Here is a 25,463-nt window from a genome sequence, read left to right on the forward strand (position 1 = left end):
GTTGGCTTCTCCATAGGGCTGCAGAATTGTCCTTGTGGCTACTGGGTTTCCTCAGAGCAAGTGATCCAAGAGAGCAAGACAGAAGCTACAGTCTTTTATGCATAGCCTGGGAAGTTACACACCATCACTTCTGCTGTATTCTACTGATTTTGACAGACCAGCCCTGATTTGATGTGGGATGGGACCACACAAGGATATGAATACCTAGAGGCAAGGATCATAGAGAGCCATCTTAAAGGCTGGCTTCCATATTACTATATATGGTATATTGAGCTGTGTCTGTGTCTGTCTGTGCGTGTCTGTCTGCCTGCCTACTTGTATGTATATAATGGATGGGAATGCTAAACACCAAATACCAACTTCAAGATAGTGGTTTCCTTTGAAAAAAGAAAAGATTATTCTGTTTAAGTGTAGATAATGTTTTGAACAGGAGCAAGGCTGAAATAAAGTAAGGAGTCCAATTACAGTGTAGCTGATAGAAGAGAGGTGTTGTTGGCCTGGACTAAGAAGATGTTGGTAGTGGAGAGAATTGGAAGGATTAAAGGTGTTTAGGAAATAGAATGAAAGGCCATGGTGACTGATTAGATAGGAAGAATATCATGTTCTGGTTCTTAGAGTAGTCAGGGATATCAGACAATTTTCTGAATTGGGCAGTTGTTAAATAATGGTGGTGTTATTGACTGAGATGAGAATTGTCAGAGATGAGTGGTAGTGGTTTGGGGAAGATTATTAAATTTTAGGATTTTTTGAGTTTGAGGTATGTATATAGGAAACTTAGCAGAGACTTGAATATAGATTTGGGACATCAGCAGCATTTAGATGGTACCTGACAATATGAAAGGACATGAGATTGCCTAGAGAGTGTATGAATTGAGAAGCACAAAGACTGGGGGCAAAGCACTGAGAAACTTTCAAAAGGGATGAATAGGGGAAGAAGAACCTATGAAGGAAATGAGAAAGTGTAGACAGAAAGATACAAAACAACCAGGAGAGTATGAAATCACAGAAGCCAAAAGGAAAACTTTTTATAAAGTGAAGGAGTAGGTGGACATATTAGATATTCCTAAAACAAGCAAGTTAAGGGCTAACATTACCACTGAATTTAGCAACTTAAATCCCATATGACCTGGAAGATAATGACTTGTTAGTCATTTTTGGATGAGATCCAAAGCCACTCTGCATTGGGTTGAACCTTAAAAATATCATTTAACCATAATGGACTTTATTGTTCTTAGCTGCAAAAGAAGGACAAAGTCTATATGATTTCTCTGTCTCTTCCAACACTAAAAGTCTCTGCTTATAGTTCACATTTTTTATGCATAGTAATGCAGAAAGAAGAAAAGAAACAGACAAGATATTAAACCACTGGAATCATATATCATATAGGTTCACCTCTAAGTAGCTTTGCAAAAAACACCCTATATGTGCTTCCTTATTGTACCAGTTCCCTTTCGTAAGTCCTTAAGATACATACAGTCATGTTCATACATGAGATGATCTATTTTGAAGGACTTTACCCATGGTTTTGGACATCAAAGAAGTTTCCTAAATGAACTTAACATTCCTACTTAACAATTGGCTAAAAAATAAGCATTTCTACATTACAACTTTTTCTGTACCTGACGCCCTAAAGCCTTTTTTTTTTAATGTAGTCCTTCTTCAACCCCAAATGTCTATTGTCCTTGCACTTCTCTTAGTCTGGAAAACCCCTTGCCTTTTTGTTTTTATGCGTAAATCCATTGTCATATTCTCCTACTCAATATTCATATTGGTTGACCCATAACTTCTGGATTTCTTTGAGGCAGACTACCTCAGAACATACTTAGGTTATTTTCTTATATTATTGAAATGGAAATCAAAGCAAAAGATTAAAAATAATCCCCAGGGAAGAACTACCTGGTGCAATTTGCACTTAAAACGAATTTTTGTCTCTAGAGAATAGGAGCTGACAATTGTCAGTAGCTTGTAAATACCCATTGTGACTTTGCTACAACCAGCAGCTGCTATTTTACATATTGTTAAACTTGAGGAGCTTGGGTAATTGTTCTTTGGTTGCAAACCAAGAAATCTAACATTTACATTACAATCTAGTGCACTTGTGGGAATGAAGGAGGCTTAGGATTTATTTCAAAAACAGTATTATAATGAAGGTTTGTCAGTCCTGAATTGTGTTATTCCATGCAGTTTCTCAAAGCTTTCATGTTTCACTCCTTTGAAAGGCTTCATGATCTTTAGTGTAAAAAAAGTGGCTGAGAAAGGCCTTAATTTTCTCTGTTGACTTCATCTCAGTTATTTTTAAAACAGTAACCCCTAAGCACTTCACCTGCAAAACTGAAGCTTTAGTGAAATCTTCCATGCTTTTGTGTTTAAGATTCCCATCTTTTATTTAAATTCACCTCTGTCAGGGCAGCCCTGGTGGCTCAGCGGTTTAGGGCCGCCTTCAGCCCAGGGCCTGATCCTGGAGACCCTGGATCAAGTCCCATGTCGGGCTCCCTGCATGGAGCCTGCTTCTCTCTCTGCCTGTGTCTCTGCCCCCCCTTGAAAAAAATAAAATAAAATATTTAAAAATAATAATAATATATTCACCTCTGTCTACTTCTTGAAATCTGTGACAGAATAGTTTTTTTCACATATAGAAAGAAGATAAGGGGGTGGGGCACAGAAATAAATAAGTCACCCAGTTTTATGATGCCATCATCATCACTGCCTTTAGAAGTGAGGATATTCATATTAATGGCTCTGACTTTAAGGAAACACTGGATTGCTAAGGATTCTTTTAGCAATGACAAACTGACAATTTCCAGATATCTTTAGACATTGAAAACTTTAGATAGTACGTATTATAAAGTTCATATTATTATCTTTGGCCTCTTCTTCCTAAAGAAATATAAACTACCCGTTTGGAAGAATTAAAGAAATAGAGATTCTGTCTTTTAAATTTTTATGTAAAAATTCAAATCATGTATCCACAGAGGATTAACTACTATGGGAATTGCTGCCCTACTGTTAACAACAAGACCACCAGACAAAATATGTAAAACAAATTTGTTTAGACATTGGACAATAAGGACAAGATTGTGACCTCTGAGAGAAGAAGAGCAAATGGGATTGACCTTATATTGCCTCAGCTCACAGCCTGAAATTTTGGCTAAATTCTAAACCACAAGACCAGGCTAGAATAACTTCCAATATCAATTACCAGAAATTGTAAAATGGATAATTCTTAGTACTCATACAGGGCCAGAAATCATTAGACTTCCCTCCAGCCAGAGAAGAGGTATCACTGAATATATGAATGTTCAGTGTGCATTGAATCTTAGAAGTGGGGCCAAATTTGGCCCTATAACAAAGTAATCTCTAGATCTGTCCTAAGAAACTTTCTAAAGGACCTGAAAGGATCAAAATAGCATGCAACCAATGATACAACAAGATCCAGCACTTAATGTAAAATCACAATGTCTAACTCCAAATCAAAAATTACTAGGCAAATGAAGAAGGGGGAAAAAGAAAAGAAAAATTAGTCAATAGAAACAGATCTAGAAACAACAGATAATGGAATTAATAGACAAGGATTTTAAAATAGTTACTATAAATGTCTATATTCAGGAGAAAAAAGGAAAATAAGCATAAAATGAAGAAAATAGAACATACAAAAATAAACAGATGTAACTTCTAGAGATGAAACAAATAATATCTGAGATGAAAAGCAGTTGTAGAGGGAACTGACAACATATTTAAACACTCCAGAAAATATCGGTGACATTGAAGTGTATGGCAGTTAAAACTATCCAAAATTAATCTGAGAGGGGGGAGAGAACCTGAAATACATGAAGAGAGCCTCAGTGCCCTGTGAGACAGCACTACATCATCTAATAGAAGTATAAATGGAATCTGAGAAGGAGAGGAGTAAGAGCTAGAAAAAATACTTCTGTAATACCAAAATTTTTCAAATTTGATGAAAACTATGAGCTCATAGATCTAAGAAATTTAATAACTCCCATGTTAGAATACTTATAAAGCCATAGAAAGGAACATTATAATCAAATTATTGAAAACCAATGGTAAAGAGAAAATATTAAAAGCAGCCATAGGGAAAAAAGACATATAAAGCAGAGGAATAAGGAAGACTATACATGAATTTATCATATACTATGCAAACCAGAAGACTTAAGTTCTTTAGAGTACTAAATAGAAAAAAATCTGTTCACCTAGAATTTTTTACACTGCAGAATGTTCTTAAAAAATGAAGGTAAATAAACTTTTTCAGACTTATCAAAATTGGGGAGAATTTATTGTCAACACATCTGTCCAACAAGAAATGTTTAAGGAAGCTCTTCAGACAGAAGGAAAATGATTCTAAATAGAAATTTAGATCTATAGAAAAAAAGATATCTTTCCTCATTTTATAATTTCTTTAAAATGTAATTAGTTATCAAAGTAAAAATAATGGATTGTGTGGTTTGTAACATGCAGAAATAAAATGTATGAAAACAATAGTACAAAGCAAGAGAAATAGAAGCATATTTATCTAAGATATTCTACATTGTACCTATTCTACATTTGTACCTAAAGTCGTAAATTATATGAAGATCAAGTGAAAGAAGTTAAAGATGTAAATTGTAAAACTTTGAGCAAGGTTCAGCAAACCCAATAGGTCAAATCCAGGCCACTGCTTATTTTTGTAAATAAAGTTTATTGTAATAGCTATGCCCATTTGTTTATATACTGTCAGATACTTCTGCTGCAGTGCACTCTGTAGTTCAACAGAGATCTTTATGGCCCACAAGACATAAAATCTTTAATATCTTAGCCCTTACAATGTTACCTGGGTGGCTCAGTTGTTGAGCGTCTGCCTTTGGCTCATGTCGTGATCCCAGGGTCCTGGGATCAAGTCCCACATCAGGCTCCCCACGGGGAGCTTGCTTCTTCCTCTGCCTATGTCTCTGCCTCTCTGTGTCTCTCATGAATAAATAAAGTCTATTTTAAAAAATAATAATATCTAGTCCTTACAGAAAAAGTTTGCTAACACTGACTGTAGGTAAACCCCTAAAAATATGAAAAGGTATGGTTAATGAGCCAATAGTAGAGATTAAGTGTAATCATAAAAATAGTTAATCTAAAAGAGAGCAAGACTAGAGGAAAAGTAGAAGAAAGAACAGGTGGGTCAGTCAATAAAGAAAGAAGTAAGACATACACAAGTAGATTTATACAGAACCCTACTGATAATGTATTAAATGAAAATAATGTACACACTTTAATTAGGCTGAGATTGGTTGGCACCTGGGTGGCTCAGTTGATTAAGTGTCCAACTCTTGATTTCAGCTCTGGTCATGATTTCAGGATCCTGAGATTGGCCCTGCTTCTGGCTCCACTCTCAGCTTAAAATTCTCGTCCAGTCCCTCTTCTCTCCCTCACATTTGTGCAGTCTATTTCCTCTCTAAAATAAAAAAGTCGGGATCCCTGGGTGGCGCAGCGGTTTAGCACCTGCCTTTGGCCCAGGGCGCGATCCTGGAGACCCGGGATCGAATCCCACGTCAGTTTCCCGGTGCATGGAGCCTGCTTCTCCCTCTGCCTGTGTCTCTGCCTCTCTCTCTCACTGTGTGCCTATCATAAATAAATAAAAATTAAAAAAATAAAATAAAATAAAATAAATAAATAAATAAAAAAGTCTAGGAAGAGACTTATTTATTTATCTGAGAGACTTATCTAAGATTGTCGGATTAGATAAAATAGCAAGACTCAACTATATGCTCTCTGCAGAAAACCCTTTTCTTTTTTAGGATTTTATTTATTTATTTGAGAGAGACAAAGATAATGAGAGAAAGAATGAGTAGGGAAGAGAGGGAAAAACCGGCTCCCCACTGAGCAGGGAGCCTGATGCAGGGCACAATCCCAGGACCCGGGGATCATGACTTGTGACAAAGGCAGACACTTAACTGAGCCACCCCCTCTGTTGAACTACAGAGTGCACCCACATACCCCAGAAAACCCATTTTAAATATAGACAAGAATAGGTTAAAAGTAAACGGATAAGAAAGGGTATAGCACAGAAACATATGTCTATACAAAGACTTGAAAGTGAGTAATCATAAAAACTTTTCTCATAGTAGCTAGAGACTGAAAACAGTCCAAACATCAATCAGGAAAATGAATAAATCATGCTATATCCATACAGTGAAATACCACCGACAATAAAAAATGAACTACTAATGCATGCAACAACACGGAATAATCTCAAAATCATTATATTGAGAAAAGTCAGATACAAAGTCTGTACTGTATGATATGATTCTAGTAATGTAAAAACTCCAAAAAAGCTAAATACAATCTGCATTGACACAAATCAAATCAGTGGTTGCCTGGGGATTAACTCGGATAGGAAATGGGAATTTGGGAGAGTAATGGAAATGTTCTTTGTCTTGGTTACTGTGTCAAAACTCATCAAATGTCTATTTAAAATAAAAGTATTTTATGTTATTTACAAACTATGCCTTGATCAAGGTTACTTTTAAAATGTACTGAAAGAATGTAGTGGAGGGGTACCTGGGTGGCTCAGTCAGTTAAATGTCTGTCTTCAGCTGAGGTCATGATCCCTGATATCATAGGTCCTGGGATTGAGCTCTGCATTGGGCTCCCTACTCAGTGAGGAGTCTGCTTCTCCTTCTGCCCCTCTCCCCACTGCTCATCCTCTCTCTCTGATTCAAATAAATAAAGTCTTTTTAAAAAATGTAATGTGAGGCTATTGTATATATTATAGGCCTTATAAATTTACTAGAATGAGCAAGGAAATAAGATGTAAAAAATTATAATTTTTAATAAATTTTTAAATAAATTTTATAAATAAAAATTATAACACTGGAAGTGTGATACATTTGAAATCTCCAGAAGATTAATCTGTATATATTTCCTCTCAACTCTGCAATTTTGAGGGTTATGAGTCCTTAGAAGCATTGTAGAATTTATTTTTTATTCTTAAAAAGCTAATAAACATTATCATGTATATATCAAGCAGTGTGTTGTTTTAATTTTTTTTTAAGATTTTATTTATTTATTTGAAAGAGTGATTGAGAGAGAACACAAGTGGGGGCAGGGGCAAAGGGAGAAGCAGACTCACCACTGAGCAGGGAGCCTGACATCTGGCTGGCTCTATCCCAGGACCTCAGGATCATGACCTGAGTCAAAAGCAGATGCTTAACTGACTAAGCCACCCAAGTGCCCTGTGTGTTAAGTGTTTTAAATGATTTACTTATTCCTTGAAACAACTCTGTCAGTTAAGGACTAAATCTATCTTATATGCCATGAAAGTGTGGCCTCAGAGAAGTTATGTAATATATCCAAAGTAAATCAAGATTCCATCCCAGATTTGCCACTAAAGCCTATTCTCCTTCACAGGCTAGTGCTACTTATCATCTTTAAATCTTAGTTGCTTGTGTAAAAAATTCTGCTTCAGAATTTATTATTTTAAAAATGCATATGAAAATTATTTCAAAAGAGTTATTTTATTTTGACATTTGTTTTAGTTACTAAGGCTTTGTAAATCAAGACTATTGAGGAAAAAGATAAGGAAATAGGAATTCTGTGCCGTAATGTAGAAAATCTTTTCAGTTTTATAGTTTATGATAATGTTTCCCTTAATAACTTTTGTTAGAAAATCCCAAATGGTTGAGTTTTGGCTTCTAGCTGACCTGAGGATGATGTTCAAGAGAACATGGAAAGAATTGTTTTGGTTATGTTGTAATATATTCACATCATCTAAGAGAATACTGATTTATCAAGTACCCTGGAAATAATAATCTTCCTCAATAGAACTAGGGTTTATATTTACCAATGCCAAAATCTTTACCTCAGATTCCTGGGAAAGTCTCTCCTTGACCTACTTAGAAGATAATCCTCTGCTTGGGTTTGGTTTGTTGGTTTTTTTTTTTTTTTTTTTCCTGAAAAGTGAATTGTGTGATCCATATGATTGATCTTCCATAAGCCAGTTCTCAGAATAACCTTCAACAAAAGATGAAGGGCATATTCTTAAACCTTTGAAAACATTTTAAACCACATTGATAATAATAGACCCTATATAAGAATAGTAATAATGTAGCTTTAACTTCTAATGAAATCTAATTATCATATGATTACGGGTCTTTTTCATTCAGATGTGACAGTGGTGTATCAAAATGGGTTACCTGTGATATCTGTGAGGCTGCCATCCCGGCGTGAACGCTGCCAGTTCACACTTAAACCTATCTCAGACTCGGTTGGTGTGTTTTTACGACAACTTCAAGAAGAGGATCGAGGAATTGACAGAGTTGCAATCTATTCACCAGGTACGGTCACATTCATTATTAATTCCCACCCAACCCTCATTTCACCCCAGACCACTTCTGCGTGCACACACACACACACTGCTACTAAAGAATCCCACACTCTTAACTTTAGAACACATATTTTTTGCTGAGCAAATGTCAAGAGAGACAGTTATTTCTCTTGCAGTTCTCAAAATATAATTGTTCAATTTTAGAACTGTATATACACAGAAGTCTCATTCAGAAGCACCTCACATATAATGCCACAGGCAAAGATAAGCAATGACATTTTATGTTCTTGAACCTTTTATTATTATCCTAGGTATAAAATAAATTTTTCTAGTAGTTGAGATCTCATCTCTGGAGATAGAAATACTAGGACTTCTTTTTAGATCTTCTGCCTTTCACATGAAAGTTTTCAAAGTAAAGACATATGTGTTTGGAAAAGAATGTAAAATAAGGCACTGAAAAATTCCCATTTGATTTGACATCTGTCCTATTTATTTGAGTGCCTTACCTTTTTTTCCCATTCTTCAAAAAATCTTAAACCTACTGAAAACATAAAAGACTGCATAGGAAGTACCTATTTACCCTTGGATTTATCAGTTATCAATTTATTACATTCTATACTTCATATAGTTTAAGTATACTTAATTCTCATCTTATCTAGTAATATAATTAGTATACCAGTATGGTGTATTTTGCTGACCCTAACATCTGTCCCTATTAAATTATTTGCAACTAATCAGTAATTATACTGAGAAGTACCATACATAGAAAGCATTCTTTTTTTCAACCAACTTCCATCATAGATATATGACATCCATGCCGCTCTCCCAGTGACCCTATATTTCCAGTTAACATCTATATATCTATGTAATTGTTTTACTTATTCATGAAGTTCTGTTAGAAAAGTATATTGTTAAATCTTCATGGACTTGAGGCCATAAAAGCAAAAAACCTCAGATAATAAAAGCTTTGTTTAGCATTGTACTTGGGAATGAGGCAAAAGTAAACTGGAATTTAAAAGAGAAGATATAATTTTTAAAATCTATTTTAAGGATTGCTTTTTCCTGATCATTCTCGAATAATTATGGACATATGACAAGTTTAAATTTTTACATTTAAATTTTTCACAGATGGTGTTCGAGTTGCTGCCTCAACAGGGATAGACCTCCTACTCCTTGATGACTTTAAGCTGGTCATTAATGACTTAACATATCATGTACGACCACCAAAGAGAGGTAAAAAGTAATCTTGATAAGGTCAGACAAATGTGGAAGGGCTTTTGGAAAGAACTTTGTTTTTTCATGGATAACCTTGACAAGTAAATAATCAACAAAACTGAAAGTCTTAGGTCCAGATAGACTCTTTTCGTTGAAAACTCATTGAGTACCTCATACTTGAGTACCTGGTTAGTACACTGACTAAAACTTAGGTACCAGAATGCTTTATTATGGGATATTATCATGCATTCACATACATTAATATTCTAAATGAGCTCCTTCCCTCCATTTTACCTTTTACAAGGTAAAAGTCATATTCTTCTAATAAAATTGTAGGGGGAATCTTTTTAAAGTAAATTATGGACTTCTTGTCCTCTTAAACATTTGTAACAGGAATTAATCTTTTTTTTTTTTCCTGATGGCTCAAGATCAGTAGTGTGAAAGTCAGTATAAAATAATAGTCCTTAGGAACTTCTGATGTATAATATATATGATTTTATATAAAAAGCGTGGTATTTACCTCAGGTGCAAATTTTAAGAGGGTGCCCCCTCAAAAAAAATTTTGATTACCTCAGTAATCAAGATAAAATTTTAAGGAACTATTTTTTTAAAACCAAAGTTAATGCAAAACACCTGTGATGAACAAAATACCAAAATTTACATGAAGGCAATTGTATATTGATTTTTCTTTTTATCCCAGACTCTAAAATGTCTGTGCACAGTACTGATGCTAGAAAGCTCTCTTAAAGTAGCTTTCAATTTGGATCTTTTTTGGTCATTTTTCTCTCTCTGCCATTGATCTTTATTGTCGCTTACTGCTATTGTTAATGCCACTTCCATTATAGTCTCCTAGGATATCCCTTCTTTTCAATTCTGCTTTTGAGAATTGTGTCTAATATAGAGAATATTCTCCCTGAAAGCCTAAACATTGACTGCCTCCAAAATCTGATCCACATCTACTTTAAAGGTTTTCCTCCTTCCCCCTTACATGCTGCCTCCTTTACCTCCACCCTCTATTCTTTTGCTCTTTTCTGAACTGTGACATTCTTTGCTATCCCAGTACTTGCTCACCTTTCTCTAAGGTGCCTTTTCTCTGTCTTCCTAACCTCCTATTCCTCATGTCAAAATTGTCAAGGTCAGCTTTTCCACGAAGGCTTTAATGATCCTATTTTTTCTATTCTTTTTGCTCTGACTCCCAGCCAACTAGAAGTGAATAATCTGTTCTGTGAACTCTTCTTATTCCTCTTCTTTGTTAATGCTCAGACAGAAGGTGCTGTGATTTTGTGTCCCTCATTGTCTCAGGTGGTCATTCTGTATTGAGTGAAGTAAGTAGTGCTCGCTTCGGCAGCACATATACTAAAATGAGTGAAGTAAGTGAGTTAAGGTGGTAGCATTTTGGTTGTTCAGAAGCCAGATTCTCTTCTGTGTGTGAGCTAGTTGACTAGCTTAGAAAAAGTGTAGTGAATACGGCAAGAATGGAAAAGTGTCCTTGAAATAGTAAGACATTACTGAACCAGACTTTATCATGTTGGAATAACTGAATAATGTAGACCAGCGATTGTTAGCTATATACCAGCTATGCTAATACGTTTTTCTTCTTTATTCCCTGATTTTTGAACTAGAAGCTCTCTTTAAAATAACAAAAGTACAGGCCTTAGTTTACTCACTTTATTGTTGTTGTTCTTTAAAAATGCTCTTTCTTTTCCAGCTTTATTGACATATAATTGATATATAACATTGTGAAGTTTAAGGTGTACAATGTGATGATTGATAGACTTTAATATTACAAAATGATTACCACAGTAGGCTTAATTAACATCTCCATCACCTCACATAATTATCTGTGTGTGTGTCTGTGTGTGTGTGTGTGTGTTTGTAGTAACACTTAAGGTCTACTTTCTCAGCAAATTTCAAGTATACAATACAATATTGTTAACTATAGTCACCATGCTGTACAACAGATCCGCCAAACTTACTCGTTTTACAATGGGAAGTTTGGCACCGTTTGCAGTCATACCATAATACCATACGATCCACCAATCCCACTTTTGGATATATATCAATGAAAATGAAATCAGGATCTCAGAGAGATTCTTGCACTCCCATATTCACTGAAGCATTATTCATAGTAGTGAAGATATGGAAACAACTTAATTGTCTGTCTGCAGATGAATGGATAAAGGAGTTGTGGTATGGTATATACATATAATGGAATATTATTCAGCTGTGAAAAAGAAGGAAACCTGCTATTTCTAACAACCTGGGTAAACCTTGAGGGCATTATACTTAGGAATATTTTGTGTGTGTATATGAATTATCCTGAAAGTTCACATTCTATTTAGATTTTCTATTAGTAAAATTTTATTTTATTTAAGATTTTATTTATTTATTCATGAAAGACAGAGAGAGGCAGACACATAGGCAGAGGGAGAAGCAGGCTCCCAATGGGGAGCCTGATGTGGGTCTCAATCCCAAGACCCCAGGATCACAACCTGAGCCAAAGGCAGATGCTCAACCACTGAGGCTACCCAGGTGACCCTGTTAGTAAAAATTTAAAAGTTGATTAATATATCCTTACATTAGGTATAATAAGCAAGACAGTAAGCTTCCATATATTATGTTGTCAAAAATGAGAGGCTTTTGGGCAGCCCCGGTGGCTTAGCAGTTTATCAAGTCCTATGTCAGGCTCCCTCTATGGAGCCTGCTTCTCCCTCTGCCTGCCTGTCTGTCTGTCTGTCTCTGTCTCTAATAAAATAAATAAAATCTTTAAAAAAAAAAAAAAGAGAGAGGCTTTTAATCAATGACTAATTCTAAACAGCCTGTCTAAATTCTTTATTTTCAGAGTAAAAAATGAATGTTTTAGGTTTTTAAATAGGGTTATTCCTGAGCTGAATAATAAAAAGTAAAGGTAGAAACTGAAAGGGGGAGATATATTTGATTCTCTGGTAATCAGTTTGGTACTCTAACAACTCTTTGCTTTATCTACATCTCAGAATTGTAGAATACTACTTAGCTTCCCCAAAAGACAGTTAGGATATGAAGTTTGTGGGGCACCTGGCCACTCATTTGGTGCAGCATGCAACTCTTGATCTTGGGGTTAGGAGTTTGAGCCCCACATTGGGTGTAGAGATTACTTAAAAATAAAATCTTTTAAAAAAGGAATATGAAGTTTGCAAAGGTTAAAAGTTTGTAATTCATGGAATAACTAGAAATTGAAATGTGAAATTTGGTAAGCTCAATGACACTGGTGTAGAATTTTTAAAATATCTTCTTTTTAAGGATTAATTTGTTTATTCTACATAGAGCATATGAGTCGGGGGAAGGGCAGAGAGAGAATCTCAAGCTGACCCCCTGCTGAGAACAGAGCCCTTCACAGGGCTTGATCTCACAACCCATGAGATCATGACCTGAACTGAAACGAAAAGTCCAACACTCAACCCAACTCAACTCAGCTGAGCCACCCAAGCACTCCTAAAATATCTTTTCAGCATTTAAAGCATTTTCACACATCATAGTTCTCTTATCTCTGTTATTAGACAATGAGAGATTATGCCATTAGATACCATTTCTCACAGGAGCTTAAATAATACTGTTTCAAGTCCGTAAACACTTTTCCCCAAACTTTTAAAACATAGTAAAAATCGGGCAGCCCTGGTGGCTTAGCGGTTTAGCGCTGCCTTCAGCCCGGAATGTGATCCTGGGAACCCGGGGTCAAATCCCACGTCAGGCTCCCTGCATGGAGCCTGCTTCTCCCTCTGCCTGTATCTCTGCCTCTCTGTGTCTCTCATGAATAAATAAATAAAATCTTAAGAAAATAATAATAATAAAAAAAAGAAACCATCGTAAAACTCAAAAATGTAAGAAACAACAAGTGTTGGTGAGAATGTAGAGAGAAAGGAAACTGGTACAGGCAGTTAAAAATAGTTAAAATAGTTGAATAATTGGGGATCCCTGGGTGGCGCAGCGGTTTAGCGCCTGCCTTTGGCCCAGGGCGCGATCCTGGAGACCCGGGATCAAATCCCACGTCAGGCTCCCGGTGCATGGAGCCTGCTTCTCCCTCTGCCTGTGTCTCTGCCTCTCTCTCAATCTCTCTCTCTCTCTCTCTCTCTGACTATCATAAAATAAAATAAAATAAAAATTAAAAAAAAATAGTTGAATAATTAAAAACAGAAGTACTCGGGGCAGCCCCAGTGGCTCAGCGGTTTAGCACCTGCCATCCACCCAGGGCATGATCCTGGAGACCCAGGATCGAGTCCCATGTCGGGCTCCCTGCATGGAGCCTGCTTCTCCCTCTGCCGGTGTCTCTGCCTCTCTCTGTCTCTCTCTCTCTGTCTCTCTCTATCTCTATCTCTCTCTCCCCGTCTCTCATGAATAAATAAATAAAAATCTTAAAAAAAAAAAATAGAAGTACTCTACGATCCAGTAATCACACTATCGGGTATTTACCCTAAAAATACAAAAACACTAATTCAAAGGGATACATGCGCCCCTGTGTTTATAGCAGCATTATTTACAGTAGCCATATTATGGAACCAGCCCCAGTGTCCACGTAGATGAATGGGTAAAGAAGATATGGTATGTATGTATGTGTGTGTACATATATATGCACACACAATGGAATACCATTCAGCCATAGAAGAAAATGAAATCCTGCCTTTTACAATGACATAGATAGAGCTAGAGAGTATAATGCTAAATGAAATAGAGAAAGACAAATACCATATGATTTCACTCATGTGGAATTTAAGAAAAAACAAATGAACAAAGTAAAAAGACAAATTAAGAAACAGACTCTTAACTAAAGAGAACAAGCTGATGGTTACCAGAGGTAAGGAGAATGGGAAGATGGATGATACAGGTCATGGGGATTAAGGACTGTACTTGTTGTGATGAACACCAGGTGTTGTATGGAAGTGTTACTATATTGTTATAAGAATCACTATATGGTTCACCTGAGGTTCACCTGAAACTAACACTGTATGTTAACTATATTGGAATTAAAATTTTTTATAAAGATCTTTTAAAAACATAGTAAAGAAAACCATTTTCTTTTGATGATACATAAAACAGATTTTAATTTTGTTTCTATCATATTATCTTCCTCTCCCTGTATGAGGAAGATACTGCTGGCATCTAAGTTACCAGTCTTTTTCAGCTGCATCAAGAGAGCTGTTTGAATTTCTGTATTTAAGAAGGTTGGCAGTCATGCAGATGAGTAGGCATATTCCTCTTCCCCACATTAGAACTCTTTTATAGTGAAAAGGCTAAACAGAAAAGCAATTGAAAGTACTAAGGCTCAGGGATCAAATGATGAGGAGGAACACTAGGATTATATATACCCACGGAGCAGATGGAACAAATCTAATAAAAGAATTAATGAAGGGGAACTTTTCCAGGACAGTTTTTTAAGTTTTGAAATAGTTTTTTCTACTCACTGCCCCCCTCTCAACTTTCACTTCTCTCCTATTTTTCTTTTCCCTGTGATGTGTGGCACTTTAGAACTAAAAATGCTGTATGTTGTGTACTAGAAAACCTGAACTTTACACACTTCCATCAGGCACTGAGGATAAAGGACGTATTGATAGAGGATCTAATAAAGGCCTATTTAACCTTTATGTGGGATTGACAGTCTGTAAGTATTACAGATACTTAAGTGTTAACAACCCTTGTACCTAACCTCAAAATTGAATGGAAAGAGGCAGAAAAAACCTGAAATGAAACCAAGGGACCAGGTCATAGCACTAAGTCTAGCTGGAAGCATCATTACATTCTTTTGATTACCATAGCTATGGCTGGATTGCCCTCTGCCCACAGGATTAGAAGAGTAACTGTTTTAGCAATTAGATTATTTTAAACCTAATCTAAATATAAAATAGAGGAAGGCCTATGGAAAGAGAGTACTTTAAAAGGTCTTTTATCTCAGTCCATGTTGAAATAATAATTAACTGCCTTCGACTTAATATTGGGGAGGAAGAGAATATAATTTAAATCACTGGTTGTTGAAAGTTATTGTGCTAAGGAGAATCACTTTGATTGGTACCACTAAGCCCTTTTCCTCATTTATCCATCCAGAGGCTACTGGAAACCTTGCTTCTCTCTTAATGATGTAAATGACTTGAGAGAAACGGTTGAACATGCAAACCAAATAAAAACAATAAGTACTTTATCAGAGACTCAACCAAAGTCCTTCTCAAACCATTCTAGTAACTAAGACTTTTAATACCCATTATGTTAACACATCTCTTTGTCTTTCTGTACCTTAATTTCCTGGCACTGATGTTAAGTGCAAAAACATTAAAAATTTCTAATTGCATTTGTAGTAAAGCATACACAGATCATCCAAAAGTGTTGTTGTTAAGCCATTAGCAGATTTATCTTCTCTCATAATTTCATCTCCAAATATGTGGGCATATTTTTCTAGGTCAAAGGGTTTGAGGTTGATGTTTTCTTCCACCATGATAATACCTTGGAACCATGTTCTTCCTGACAAGAAAAATCTAACAAAATAAAGCCAATTCTCTTGAGTTTACTGGGGCTTTAATAATTGGATATCTGTGAGATTCATCTATAAATGATCATTTCATGGTTTTTTCCATTGCTGTTAGAAAGTATCTGATTACACATTAAGTTTTTTTATTTGTTTAGAATAGATAGTGCATTCACAAAGTTCAACTCCCAAAATCAAAGTATATATGGGAAAAAGTCTTCTTTTCCTTGTTCCACATCCACCTTTTGCTGCTTCTGTACCAGGAAGCACTGTTTTTAGTTTCTTATGTTTTCTGACAGACATTGTTGATGCATTTAAGAAAATATAAATGCATAAATTCCCCCCCCTTTGTATGCAAATAATATCATACATATATACATACATAGTATTTGTATCAGTCAAGGTTCAACTGGGGAAGCAGAACCACATAATTATTGTGGAATAAAATAATTGTTATAGGACTGAGTCAACCTTGTACAATTGTAAATGAAGCTAAAAAAGTAAGAGTGGGTTCTGAGGAAGGTGATGGTGGAGTAGGAGAACCCTAGGCTCATCTCCCTCAAATACAACTAGATGCCTATCAAATCCTCCTAAATATCTCAGAAATCAATCTAAAGACTGACAGAAAAAAAAAAATAAAACAGAAAAAAAAATAAAGACTGACAGAACAAACTCCACAACTAGAGAGAACAGTAGGGCATCTGGATATCTCAGTTGGTTAAACATCTGTCTTTGATTCAGGACATAATCCTAGGGCCCTGGGATGGAGCTCCACATCAGACTCCTCTCTCAGAGGGAGAGTCCTCTTCTCCCTCTCCCTCTGTCTCTACCCCTGTTCATGCTTGCTCTCTCTGTCTCTCACTCTCAAATAAATAAATAAAATCTTTAAAAAAAGTTGAGGGGAGGGAAGAGGCTACATTGTAGATGGAGAAAAAGACATAACTGACTTTTGTAACACACAGAGGCAGGCAGAGACTAAGACAAAATGAGAAGACAGAAAAATTTATCCCAAATGCAAAAACAAGATAAGGCTGCCGCTGGAGATCTAAGCAAAACATATAAGTAACATATCTGATGGATAATTTAAAGCAGTGATCATAAGATTACTCACTGAGCTTGAGAAAAGAATGGAAGATATTATTGAGAACTTTACCACAGAGATAAAAAGAGTTAAAAGGGAATCAGACAGGGATGCCTGCGTGGCTCAGTTGGTTAAGCACCTGCCTTCATCTCCGGTCATGATCTCAGGGTCCTAGGTTAGAGCTCTGCAGTGGGCTCCCTGCTCAGCAGGGGAGTCTGCTTCTACCTCTCCCTCTGCTGTCCTACTTCTTCTGCTCATGATCTCCCTCTCCCTCACTCTCTCTCAAATAAATAGTTTTAAAAAGGAATCAGGGATCCCTGGGTGGCGCAGCGGTTTGGCGCCTGCCTTTGGCCCAGGGCGCGATCCTGGAGACCCGGGATCGAATCCCACGTCGGGCTCCTGGCATGGAGCCTGCTCCTCCCTCTGCCTCTCTCTCTCTCTCTCTCTGTGACTATCATAAATAAATAAATAAATAAAAATTGAAAAGGAATCAGACATGAGGAGTGCAATAAACTAGATTAGAAACACTTCAAAAAGAAAAAAAATCCAAATATATCACTAAAGAAAAACAGCAAAACACAAAACAGAAAGACAAGAAAGGATCTAGAAACTTATTAATGGACTTTTATGTAATCTTAATCCTTTGCTATAGTATTTACTATAGTGTCAAATAATCTTAAATATGTGTCATTTAGGAAGTCTATGAGTGTATATGTAAGAAAAATACCTGGAAGTGGTAGACTGTGTCAAAGGGTAAATGGATCAAAAACTTAAATTTTGAAGAAGAAAAAATTTAAAAGTACTGAAATACAATCAAAACAGAAATATTTTTTGTAAACTTGGATTGAGAAAGAGCTTTCTAACTATAACATAAAACCCAGAAGCCATAAAAGACAAGATTGGTGTAAAAAATAAATGTTCTACACAGTAGAACCTATAATACGAATATTTTTAAGCTAACATATTTTCAATGAACAGTATTCTCATAGAGACTTATATTTCGTAAAACAAATTCCAAGTCTGATTTCCAATTTTATAGATTTTCAGATTATGATTATCTACACATATTTGATCATTAACATGTCCATACTTCATTAGGAAAAAGAAGAAAAGATATTTAGTTTTGCTTACTTGCCTCCTTTCCTCTTTTCTTCCTCCTCTATCCTTCCCCCTCCTTCCCTCCCTTCCTTCCTTGGACTTCTACACAAATACAGCATTATAGTATTGAAAGTTAAAATGGGGGGGATCCCTGGGTGGCGCAGCGGTTTGGCGCCTGCCTTTGGCCCAGGGCGTGATCCTGGAGACCCGGGATCGAATCCCACGTCGGGCTCCCAGTGCATGGAGCCTGCTTCTCCCTCTGCCTATGTCTCTGCCTCTCTCTCTCTCTCTCTCTCTCTCTGACTATCATAAATAAATAAGAATTAAAAAATGAAATCTTTAAAAAATAAATAAATAAATAAATAAATAAATAAATAAATAAATAAATAAATAAATAAATAAAATAGGGGCACCTGGGTGGCTCAGATGGTTAAACATCTGACTCAGGTTATGAATTTGGGGTTGTGGGATTGAGCCCCCCCCCATTGTGCTCCATGCTCAGCTTGAGATTCTCTCTCCTTCTGTCCCTTCTCCTGCCCCCCTCAAAAAATAAATCTTTAAAAAAAAAAAAAAGTTAAAATTGAAAGAGCATACAATAGGAAAGTCATCGGATAACCAGTCTGAAGATTTTTGTCCATTCCCTGCTAGCTATGCAACTTCCTGTGAAAATTATTAGACCTCATGAAAGAGAGTAACCACTGCCTATATTATTTTTTTCCCTCCGTAGTGACTAGATCCGTAACTAATACAAAAACATATGTTAATCTCATCTCTAGGATTCAGACTCCTCATTTATAAATTTTGGCTGCCAAATTTACTCATGCTTTTATTGTGAGGATAACATGATATAAAAATAGATGAAGAGATTTTGTTAACCATGGATAATTGATCACTACTTAAGGAGTTGTATTTTTGATAGGGGACCAAGCTTTCAGGAGCAATATTGTTATTGATCTAGTAGAAATATTATAACTCAGTTCCAGTCATGGAGTTAGGAGACATGGATGGACTCTATCACTTCACTGTGACATTCCAGACAAGCTACTGCCTTCTAGAGTGTAGCTTCCTCTTCTGGTAACTTTGAAGAGTGTAAAGCCATATGCAAATGTGAGCTACAACTTCAGTGCAAAGAAGACCCTGTTGACATGGATGACTTCTAGAACTCAAAGTGTTCTTGCTTTTGTCTGTTTCCATTAAATCAGCACACATTTATTGAAGTGTGCAAGATGCTCTACTAGGTGCTATATCCTGTTTTACTTTATCAGCTCTTCTCTAATCCAATTTGCTACCCTTATTTGAATTTTTCATTGATTGCATTTCTGTGATAACTGTACTAAAGGATATCCTTGAAAAAAGTTTAAATACATGACTAATTCTGACTATGGCTTATTTTTGTTTAGGTGAGGGCTGACCTTATGCTGTATGTAACAAAATGTCTCATTTAAGGCTAATAAGGTTTTAAAACAAAAGTTTTCTTTCTTGTGTTTTTTGTTTTTATTCTTTTGACAGCTGAGATCAGATTTTTTATTAGATTCTCAAAACATAATTTTTAGATTTCTGGAAACACATGCTACTCACAGAAAAGGGTATTGAATCAAAGAATTTAATATTTTACTCTTTAAATCATTGTTCTTAACTTCATGCCCTCTAAAACATGGTATTGAGGTCCAAACAGCTATATCCTGTGTCTTTTCCCAACAGGAATAAATTAAAGTTGGTATGCTAGGGGAAAGGTTTATGGAAGCTAATAGTTTTAGGATAATTGTATTTTTATTTATACTTTTGTATTTGCAAATTTGAAATCCTGTGTATTTTTTTCCTTAGGTATTAAACAGGAGGAATATCACCAATTAAAATGGCAAGACCACAGATAAATTATAGATAAGCATTTTGATAAGCATGACAATTAGATACATTCTGAACCTTTCTGCTAGTTTTTAACGTATTGCCTAAAATTTTGTTTTTATCTAATGAAGATTATTACTATTGTAACCTTATTTGTAGTATTTTGACTTCTAAGAATATAAAGGTATATGTTGGCTTCAAAATTTTCAGGTTGCCTTAATATGAATTGACTTTCTAGGATTTGTAGATACCTCTTTCTTAAAAAGCAACTATCACTCTCCTTCAGTTGAACTGATGGTGGGATCCCTGTAGCAAATGAATCTGTCTTATTTTTATTATTGTCTAACAGACTTGGGAATAGTAATGCTCCATCTAAGGCAAACATTTAAAAAAATGTAACCCCTTTTTTTCAGACCTCTTAAGCCATGAAAATGCAGCAACACTGAATGATGTAAAGACACTTGTCCAGCAGCTGTATACTACACTGTGCATCGAGCAGCACCAGTTAAACAAGGAAAGGGAGCTTATTGAAAGATTAGAGGATCTCAAAGAACAACTGGCTCCCCTGGAAAAGGTGCCAATTCAAATCACAGACTTTCCTCTTCAACAGTAATTTTCCAAAGCATATATGTTTGCTTTCTCCCCCCTCGATCATTTTTGGTAATTGAGTTGTGTCAATCAAATTGATCCTTTAGTTTTGGGAGCTAAACTATAAAAAAATTTCAGTCAAAGCTAAGAAAAAACTTTAAAAGGAATAGTTTTGAGTCTTCATAATGGCATATAATTTCGAGCTCTAAATGTCTCCCCTTAACCAGATTTACCATCTTTGCAACAAAAATTGAAAAAATTACTGACTGAGAAAAGTGGTGGGTGTAGTGAATAATGATTTTGGCCAGGGATCAATATTATATGGAATATTATGCAGCTGTTAAAAATGATTATATAGCTCTAATACAAGAATATGCATGTTATTTTATGAAAAGTAAATTATAAAACAGTGTGCACATTAGTGTATACTATGATATGATTTTTAAATTTTTTATTTATTTATGATAGTCACACAGAGAGAGAGAGAGAGAGGCAGAGACACAGGCAGAGGGAGAAGCAGGCTCCATGCACCAGGAGCTCGATGTGGGATTCAATCCCGGGTCTCCAGGATCGCGCCCTGGGCCAAAGGCAGGCGCCAAACCGCTGTGCCACCCAGGGATCCCTATGATATAATTTTTAAATGTGTTGTGCATATAGCTATGCGTATTTATATATATGTATATGTAAACCACAGGAAAAATGTCAAAAGGAATATATTCCAAAATGGTAATGGAGTGGTAGGATGATGATTTATTTTTCTTTTTTACAATTCTAGATTTTTTATAGTAAGTGTGTCATTTTTTAATGATGCAGAAATTTTCATTTTCAGAAATTAGACTATCAGAAATTATGAAAGGGAACAAATACTCTTAATATTGTGCTTTTTCTCATTTCCTTAAAAATAATGAACATGTATCTCAAGGTTGTTCTCATTAAATTTAAGACCATTAGAAATGTGATAAATTAAACTTGCACTGTTACAAAGGAGAATGAGATTTAAATTTGATATTTTCAGAATATAAGGAAAGCATTTTTTAATGTACCAGCTATAACAAAATAATTATCATCCTTTATTGAATACTTCTTCTGTGCCAGGAATTGTGCAAGTATTTTATCTGTGTTCCATTATTTAGTCCTCAGAACAACTCTGTAATGACACTGAAGATGATATACAGATTGGGGCCTGGGCACAGGTATTCTGAATACAGAGTCCATGCTCTGACTCACTGTGCTGTTCTGCCCCTAGCAGACCTCTTGAGTAAAGAATGATGATAGGGCAGCCCCGTGGCCCAGCGGTTTAGCGCCGCCTTCAGCCTGGGCCTGATCCTGGAGACCCCGGATCGAGTCCCATGTCAGGCTCCCTACATGGAGCCTGCTTCTCCCTCTGCCTATGTCTCTGCCTCTCTCTGTATGTGTCTCTCATGAATAAATAAATAAAATCTTTAAAAAAAAAAAAAAGAATGATGATAGATTAAATCTTGTATACTACAGTAAGAGAACACTGGCATGTTTTCATATCTCGCCCTCAAAGAAGATAATTGTGTAGTTGGATGAAGAGTTGTTGACTCTAACTTATTCCCATAGTTTCACTATATTTTTATCTACTTCTAGGTGAAACATAAAACATAAGTATCCTAAGAAAATTGTTACTCCTATAAAATACTCAGTAAAAACTACAGATGCTATCTAGAAAGACAATCTGCATTTACTAGAATAGAGGCTAATATGTCTTGATTATGAGCCCTATTTCTTCAGTGAATGTAGAACAGTTTAAGTTTATAATTTGTTCTATGTTAAAATGCCTTATGGTTGATTGATCATGTGTGCCCCGTAGGTACGAATTGAGATTAGCAGAAAAGCTGAGAAGAGGACCACTTTGGTGCTATGGGGTGGACTTGCCTACATGGCCACACAGTTTGGCATTTTGGCCCGGCTTACCTGGTGGGAATATTCCTGGGACATCATGGAGCCGGTCACCTACTTTATCACTTACGGAAGTGCCATGGCGATGTATGCATATTTTGTAATGACACGCCAGGTAAGAATTCCTCTTCAAGTAACTTTTTATGAGATGCTAATGAAGTTTTGGTTGTCAAAGTAGTTCTCTTTTCTTTCATATTCTTTCTAAGGCCAGTTCCCTTTAAGTACTCACTCTTTTATCCTACACATACACACACACACACACACACACGCGCGCGCGTGCGCGCACATGTACCTGCATGATAATTGTGTATTAGCCCCTATTCTAGGTGCTAAAGATAGGGAGGTAAATCATGGCTACTGACTTCATGAACCTCACAGATTATAAAATGAGCCATATAAACCATTAAATTCAGGAAAAAATTCACACTAAGTTATAGGATAAAAGGGCAAAGGAGAAGAATGATCAGCTACAGGATAGCTTATTCAGCCAGTTGGCCTGGCTTTTTGTGTACTATGTAGTTAATTTGAGAGTTGGATGGGGTAGTCTCAAGCTTTTTGGTTTTATTGAATTTTTGGAATGGAAAGTTGGTGATCAGATATTTAAACTGAACTCTATGCTATCTCTAAGTATCTTAAGAGTATAGGTAGGCTTCTTTGTTACTGTTTTTACTTCCTGGAAGATAGGTGAAAATTAGGTAAATAATCACTTTATGTGCCTGTCCTATTCTCTAGGAGGCAAGACTCACTTATTAAATATCAGTATCTAGAAATAATTTTTGTTGCCAGTGTTATTTTTATAATAGCTTGAAAATCCCTGTATCACTTTAGAAAGTATGAAGAACTTATTATTACTTATTTTTATCTGTGTGATGCCAACACAGATCCAACCTCCCTTGATAAAAAAACATTTGTGATGAATGATGATACATGAGAAACCTTTTCTCTATTCTTAGGTATCAAAAGAAAGTTGAGAATGGCTTCTCTTATATTTTTATATGGCTGCTATTGAACATAGGCATTTTGTGTCTGTTGTTGTTAGAACACTGGTCATAGGCCTATTTCTGGGTGAGAGAATGAAAGCTCAAGAATGTTATTTAACCTTTCTGGGCCTCTCAAATTTGTCTAGTAGAAAAGAGAGATGATAAACTGTTCATGTCCTGCCATCATTTGCCCAGAGTATCCAGCACCAAGTCCCATGTCTGGCTCATACTCATTACTCTGTGTAAACAGAATTAAACAACCAGATTAGTCATGTCTAATCACAGCTCTGGACTTGGCTTTGCTGTCTGTCTGTCTTTTTTTCTTTCCTTCTCTCTCTCCTCTCTTCCCTGTTCCTGTTCCTTATATACACACCCCTTTAATAGGTTCTTTTTATCTATTGATTGAAGTCCAAACTCCCTAGCCTGATATTCATAACTGGTTGCTCTCTGTCTTCTCCAAAGGTGTGTCAATTCCCACAGTGTACTTACCATGTGTTCTAAACAAATCAAATTATATTCTTAACTCCCCCAAATGCCCTGAGTTTTCTACCACTTCATTCCTTCTCATCATTTTGTCAGCTGGGAAAGTTCTCCCTGTTCATCTCTACCTGTTATATTTCAAGGTTTCTTTTTTTTTTTTTTTAATTTTTTAAAGGTTATTTATTTATTTATTCATGATAGTCACACAGAGAGAGAGAGAGAGGCAGAGACACAGGCAGAGGAAGAAGCAGGCTCCATGCAGGGGAGCCTGACGTGGGATTCGATCCAGGGTCTCCGGGATCACGCCCTGGGCCAAAGGCAGGCACCAAAACCACTGCGCCACCCAGGGATCCCTATTTCAAGGTTTCTTAATGCTTATCTTTCATAAACCTTTGGCCAGTTCACTACAGCCAACTTTGAATGGTCCTTCTGAATTCCTGTAGCACATTGTGCCTCTCATTTCACGTATCCTGTGCTGTCTTGCATTATATTTATTCACATATAATTTCTTCACCCCTCTACTAGACTTAATGTCTTATGAGGTGAGGCATTCAGTTTTTTCTATTTCTGTTTCCCTTAGTTACTATTAATCCATTACCTGTCATCATCAATCATGAATAATTCAGTATTTACTTCTGCTTCTTGTATGGCAATCCTCCCATTAGGAAAAGTTAGAGTAGTTAGACAAAACATAAAATACATCTGCCATAGGCACTAGAGAGCTTATAAGATAGCAAAAATTACCATGCAAGGACCTGAAGAAAAGGAAGGTGAACTTGATGTTGGGTGTGCTTATTCCCCTGGGGATTTATGCTGACGGAACAGGGTAAGACTGAGAAACCAAGAAGCTGAGCCATACTTGATAGTCTAGAAGAACCCAAACCATAGAGTTAGCTTTGGTTTGGAACCTCTAATGGCTACCATTGTAGAATAAGGATGAACCTGTTGTAGGTTCTCTCTGAACCATAGCCCATATTCATTCGTCTGAGTCCTTCAAATTAGACTAAGATATTCCTAGAAGAGTGGTAATCCCAAAGTGGTAGTGCTCATAGATTCCAGGCAGAAGCAAACAGAAGTCATCCCTGGAAGAAGAAGAAAAAGAAAAAAAAAAAAACATTGGAAAGAAAGAAAACTGACGTTATTCAAAGATTTTGTACCTAAAAAAATACAAAGCCATGTACATATAATTGGTTAGAATCTGTGAGTTTCATAAGGTTACTGGATACTAGGTCAACATACATAAATCGATTGCATATCTGTATACCAGCAACAAACAATTATAAAATGAGAATTTAAAAGATGCAACTTAAAATGACTTTTAAATAATCTATAAGTAAATCATGCAAAATATATCTAAAAGTAAATTGTACAAGACCTCTGTGTTGAAAAACATAAAATTTAAGGAAACTTCATAAGTAGAATAAGCATGTTCAGACTGGAAAAGTAAATATTAAAATA

The 25,463-nt window shown here is 36.0% G+C and overlaps 1 protein-coding gene across 5 annotated transcripts in view; it reads left to right on the plus strand.

Moving 5' to 3' along the window:
* The window catches only part of MCU (mitochondrial calcium uniporter), a 218,087-nt gene that overhangs the window by 186,014 nt on the left and 6,610 nt on the right, over positions 1-25,463 (plus strand). For all 5 annotated transcript variants that reach the window (XM_038534301.1, XM_038534305.1, XM_038534303.1 and 2 more), the window contains exons 3-6: positions 8,148-8,318; positions 9,437-9,541; positions 20,448-20,608; positions 22,457-22,660. In XM_038534301.1, the coding sequence (XP_038390229.1) occupies positions 8,148-8,318; positions 9,437-9,541; positions 20,448-20,608; positions 22,457-22,660 (641 nt within the window). The remainder of the gene's footprint in view (positions 1-8,147; positions 8,319-9,436; positions 9,542-20,447; positions 20,609-22,456; positions 22,661-25,463) is intronic.

The sequence above is a fragment of the Canis lupus genome, chromosome 4 (assembly GCF_011100685.1).
Source record: "Canis lupus familiaris isolate Mischka breed German Shepherd chromosome 4, alternate assembly UU_Cfam_GSD_1.0, whole genome shotgun sequence".
In the NCBI taxonomy this organism is placed as follows: Eukaryota; Metazoa; Chordata; class Mammalia; order Carnivora; family Canidae; genus Canis; species Canis lupus.